Here is a 6,325-nt window from a genome sequence, read left to right on the forward strand (position 1 = left end):
TAGAAACATACAGCCGTATTTCAATCTAACTGTATACTTCCTTATGTTTATCCAGTTCATCATATAATTTAATCTTCCAACATACTTTCATATTTACACTCTTTAATTGGTATCAGTATATAACTTCAGCAATACACATTCTTATGTTATTCAGTCAAATCATTAATAACCATTTACGCTCACAACTTTCATACGTCTTTCATCGTTCACTCACGTAATTACACGACACAACTATTTATGCATACAAAACTTGTGTGTCAGTTCACGAAATCTTCTCAAGAATGAGTAAGGTATTATCAGGAAACGAGACAAATATACGATCTTCGGAAAGATTCGGTAAAGAACGGCCTTATCTGTGACGTTGTAAGAGGATAAGTACAGCGACCGAAAGTGTATAAGTAACATATATATTAAAATATTCACGTAGACTGCTAAACGGTTACGTATATATATATTAAAACGTTCACATAGACTGCTAAACTGTTACATATATATTAAAACGTTCACATAGACTGCTAAATTGTTACGTATATATTAAAACATACACGTAGACTGCTAAACTGTTACATATATATTAAAACATTCACGTAGAGTGCTAAACTGTTACATATATATAACACATTCACGTAGACTGCTAAACTGTTACATATATATTAAAACGTTCACGTAGACTGCTAAACTGTTACATATATATTAAAACGTTCACGTAGACTGCTAAACTGTTACATATATATTAAAATATTCACGTAGACTGCTAAACTGTTACGTATATATTAAAACATTCACGTAAACTGCTAAACTGTTACATATATATTAAAACGTTCACGTAGACTGCTAAACTGTTACATATATATTAAAACGTTCACGTAGACTGCTAAACTGTTACATATATATTAAAACGTTCACACAGACCGCTAAACTGTTACGTATATATCAAAACATTCACTAGACTGCTAAACTGTTACATATATATTATTGGTCATATATATATATATGATTGGTGAGATAACTGTATTTTTAACCAATCCTATAGTAATAGCAATAGGGTCGGACAGTTCACATGACTTAGTGACGCTTCGTGATTGGTGAAGATACATGAAGTAGTGACATTATTCCTATTTCATGATTGGTGAGGATAAGCAATGTATTTGTCTTATTATAATTTCTTCTGGAGTTTAGAGAAATGTTTCTTTAGAAAGAAATCATTAATTTCATGAAATAGATCGATCAGATACCCCCTTATGTAATAAAAATATCACGTTAAATTTTTTTGTACAGAATTTACACTTCGAGTTTTAAAACTCAAGAACCTAAAACATATTATTAATATCACAAATAAAAACAGGTTAAACGTAGATAAAGAAATCAGATTTTCATTACTTAAAAATTTGGAGCATAATTGTTGTTTTAGTTTAAAATAATGTAATTGAAAACCAATTCAGTTGTAGATTAACATGGAAGTTACTGTACAGCGATTTAGTGACTTACTTAAGTACAAACGTTTGTCAATTCTTGAGTTCATTAAAACATTATTTTACTATTGGTGCGTCAAAGATAGTAAACAATTATTTCAAGCATAATTGTTTAAACAAATTTTGGTTTCAATAAAACATTATTTTACTATTGGTGCGTCAAAGATAGTAAACAATTATTTCAAGCGTATTTTTAAAAACAAATTTTGGTTTCAATAAAACATTATTTTACTATTGGTGCGTCAAAGATAGTAAACAATTATTTCAAGCGTATTTTTAAAAACAAATTTTGGTTTCAATAAAACATTATGTTACTATTGGTGCGTCAAAGATAGTAAACAATTATTTCAAGCGTAGTTGTTTAAACAAATTTTGGTTTCATTAAAACATTATTTTACTATTGGTGCGTCAAAGATAGTAAACAATTATTTCAAGCGTAATTGTTTATCAATTCTTGTTAAAAAAGCAGAATGTAAAACGCCTATGCGTAATTTTGGTATCATACATTAAAAAAACGTGCATTTCTCAATATTCATTTCAAATAAAAAACAAAAGAAAGAAACATTTTAAATGTAATTGATTCAAAGAAATGACTAATGTTGAGTTGTAATATTAGTTCTTTGTATATTTTTACTTTTCAAAGACACCGAATATTAATTCGGAAACTGCACCTGCATGGGTCTTGATAAATGAGGAACACATGTACACTAGACTTCACTTATCAGTGAACGTTTCCGATACATGGTCAAATTGTAACCTAGCAACTGTGTGGGATTTCATATTGATCTTCTGTCAAATAAACAAGAGCCATGAAGGAGAAGGCTTAATGCAGTGGGCGATATATTACAAGCAAATAAAATAACTCTCGAGGTTTAACGATACACTGAGGTTTTTTTTTTATCTATCAATCTGTACGCTTCTCTTTCTCTGTCTGCTCGATTTTACCTCACACAATTGATCAATTTACTTCTCTGTCTGTTTATCTAGCTATTTTTTCATCTGTCTATCTAGCAATCTTTAAATTCTTATTGATCAGTTACTATTTCTCTATTTTCCATTTCTGATTGCGTTTATTTTGCTCGTTCTACGTATAAAGCCTCATGGGGCTTAACAACAATTCTCAAAAACCTATTTTTAAAATGAGAAACAAACGAACAAAAAATATACAATATCAACAAAAAATTCTGACGTTCAAATGTTTATCTTACAGCACTTTACTTAACTTCGGGAGATTCGAATAAAGCACTTTAACAAGTTATGTTTATCAGTTGTTGTTTTCAGTCAGAAAGTAACAACATTTGAGGCTGATTACTCGAACTATGGCTATTCTAGAAATATTTCTATGCTCACTACATTGTCGGACAACGTGATGGGTCTAAAACTACACCAGATGTTGCAGTCTTTACTAAAGAGGAAGAAAATTATTGAACAGTGTTCTTACCTGCCTCTCGTCGTTCACTGTTTTTATCGACAATTAATGGAGTTGAAAACAGCACCGTAAGTATTCCAGCGTAGAATCAAAACCAGAAGAATAGATGAACATAGAAAAAAAAGGAGCAAAAGCACGAGGCATTAACCCTTACACAAATATATTTAAAAAGATTATCTTCATATCACGGCTAATGTAAACAAAAAAAGAAAGAGACATACTAGTGTTTCCTAATATTTCAAATTAAATACCAGATAATTCCGTAAGATTCAATATTTATTTGTCCATTAAAGATAAGTAAGAGTTTGTCCAACTAGCAACAGAGCAGATAAGATTGTGTCAATAATCTGCAATTAATCATCCCATTTACACGATCTAATTTGCAATTAACTGTTTTACTTACAAAGATACTTGTCTAAAGTTAATTACAGCTGGAGTAGTAAGAAGAAGTACAAAGCTCGCTGGTCTAATAATTATCTTAATTTGGTAGTATGTTTTCGTTAAACTTTTCAACTCTAAAAAAAAAAAAAAAAAGGATCAAATTTGCTTAATCAACATCTGGATAACACAGAACTTCGTAGATGGATTTTTATACTTTTGTCAGCCTTAAGTTGTATCTAGTTTCTTTCAAAGAACAATGATTTGTTTTCTGGTTTGTTTTTAAGCACGCAAAACTACTCTGCGAGGAATTGAATCCTAGATTTTAGCGTTGTAAGCCCTCAAATTTAGCACTGACCTGTTAGGGAAGAAAAGTATGGTATAAAATATAACGTATCTTGGTTTATTTGTTTGAGGTTAAGCACAAAGCTACACAATAGGCTATCTGTGCTATGCCCACCGCAAGTATCGAAACCTGGAGTTTGCAATTATGAAGTTTTTATAGCCAGTACCCAAACGTTTAGAACAGTACATTTATGAATTTTGAAATTACTCCGCTTATATTTAAGTTAGGAAACGCTGATTTGCCAAACAACAAACAATGACAGTTGTTTATTTTAACAACTTTGTTTTTATAGCTAAATCACGCTCTTAATATAACTACATTGCTTACTTAGCATATGCAAAACATGTTAGTATCTTGACAATATGATATTCATTGAATGCATGACTAAATTTACATTTCTATCTATGGAGGTAGTTCTTATACACATAGTGTCAAATTTTATAGGTTATTTATACATCTTTCAGACCCGATTCCTTAACTGTATATAGATATATATTTTGTATTTAAAAAAAAAAAGGAGAGACTATACGGTTTCCTTTCGTTGTTCAGGTACCAGATGTAAAAACTGAATGCATACCATTTTAGCTTAATACTGCCATTTTAATACAAGAAACTACAGCAATGAACTATTATGGACACAATAGGTAATGAAAATGGGTGTGGCATTAATGGCTAATTATGTAAATTCTATAACATTCACTTACACAAAGGGCGCTTGCATTATGTTATTTTAGGGTGTGTCCCTTTCTTCGGCCCTACTTTCACCACCCCCACCTATTCTATAGAATCTCGTGCAAGAGTTAATTGTCCATAAAGCTGTGCTTTTTTTTTTCTTCTCCTTTGTTTTTACTCTGTATGTAGTTCCCTTCTCATTACCGTACAATGATTAACTTATAGTTAGTGTTTAACTGAAGTAAGACTGTTTCTTTGGCCATCAATATCCAATTACGTTTTTTTTTCTCTCTCTCTCTCTCTTTGCACACATACGTGACCTTAAATAATTATTACTTTTTTCGTTTCAAATAATGAGGGCAGCTCGAGTTATCTAGGAAAACGTTGCTTAGATATTGGAAATGGTTTGAATCGTGGATTTTTTTTCTGTAACAGTTTTAAGAACTTTATTAGTATATTTTTTGTCAACTTTCAAAAGCATAGAATTACCATGAACTTTCCTGTATGAATGCTTAAATAGTATTATTTTTCGTTTTTTGTAAGCGGAATAGTTTTCGTATCGATCTTAAGAAACTAGAATTATAGCTGAGTAATAGCTGTTGTCGAAATCACTTTTTTAATTCTTTTAGGGAAACATAATCTCATCTCCAATTAGAAGTTGATTATACAGAAATAAGGCGTTGGGTGTCCATCATTTTGTAGTAGTCTTACTTCACACGAGAGCTTTGGAAATGAGCGCTCAGTCAGAAAAAACATGTATCCCCATCTCTCTATGTATTCTGATTACACAGAAACATGCCGTCAGTCAGAAAAAAAATGTATCCCCATCTCTCTATGTATTCTGATTACACAGAAACATGCCGTCAGTCAGAAAAAAAATGTATCCCCATCTCTCTCCCTATTCTGATTACACAGAACATGCCAAATGTATTTTAGAGTCCCCACTCTTTAGCTTAGTTAGGCCTGGCTTTTATATGTTTGGCTTATGTGAGTGGCACTCATAATAATTGCTTTTGCTGTTGAATTCCAATAAAAAAATCGTCAAAGAATGTTGTCTGTTACATTTAAGAGAAACTACTTGTCATTTAGTCTCTCTCATACACACACACACACATATATATACAGAAGAGAAAGTACTTTTCTAGAAAACGCATACACATATAATAAACAATTTCCTGACAAAGTCTAACTAGTTGTACAAGGCAAAACACAACTCGTTTGATTATGCTATACATCATATTACATTTGAATATAATTATAGAACTGAACTTTGTTGTTCTAGGGACGAAGGAGCTTCTTCGGGCCTTTGACAATGAGTAATTAGACTCTAATCCTCTCTGTTTAATTTTCCATGAAATTTATTCAACAAGGAAGCTCTTGATGAGCTCAACTAGGCGGGTTAGTAGAACAGGCATAATTACGCATTCCATTAATGGTCACTTGAGCTGGATGAAGCGGAGCTCAACTATATCGGTTTTCTTCAAATTTACTTAGTAATCAACGACACTACTCTCTTCTGACAACAATGTTCAGATAAAACAGTAACAATCGTCTTAACGGAACAGGAACTTCCGGACTTTAACTCATTATTTCTTCCTTGCAACAAACAACAATGTTAAAATAAAACTGTAACAATCGTCTGAACAGATCAGGTACTTCCGGACTTTAACTCACTACTCCTTCCTGACAACAAACAACAACGTTAAGATAAAACTGTAACAATCGTCTGAAAGGAGCAGAAAGTTCCGGACTTTGACTCACTACTCCTTCCTTACAACAAACAACAATGCTAAGATAAAAGAGTAACAATAACCTGAACGGAGCAGGAACTTCCGGACTTTGACTCAATACTCCTTCCTTACAACAAACAACAACGTCAAGATAAAACTGTAACAATCGTCTGAATGGAGCAGGAACTTTCGGACTTTAACTCACTACTCCTTCCTTACAACAAACAACAATGCTAAGATAAAAGAGTAACAATAACCTGAACGGAGCAGGAACTTCCGGACTTTAACTCACTAGCCT

The 6,325-nt window shown here is 32.0% G+C and overlaps 1 protein-coding gene across 1 annotated transcript in view; it reads right to left on the minus strand.

Annotated features, from left to right (window-relative positions):
* The window catches only part of LOC106470352 (protein groucho-1-like), a gene marked incomplete at its 5' end in the record, with an annotated part of 56,017 nt that overhangs the window by 34,103 nt on the left and 15,589 nt on the right, over nucleotides 1-6,325 (minus strand). Inside the window, one exon of the mRNA XM_013930904.2 lies at nucleotides 2,914-2,930. Coding sequence (XP_013786358.2) covers nucleotides 2,914-2,930 — 17 coding nt within the window. The remainder of the gene's footprint in view (nucleotides 1-2,913; nucleotides 2,931-6,325) is intronic.

Source organism: Limulus polyphemus, unplaced genomic scaffold, assembly GCF_000517525.1.
Source record: "Limulus polyphemus unplaced genomic scaffold, Limulus_polyphemus-2.1.2 Scaffold3958, whole genome shotgun sequence".
Classification (NCBI taxonomy): Eukaryota; Metazoa; Arthropoda; class Merostomata; order Xiphosura; family Limulidae; genus Limulus; species Limulus polyphemus.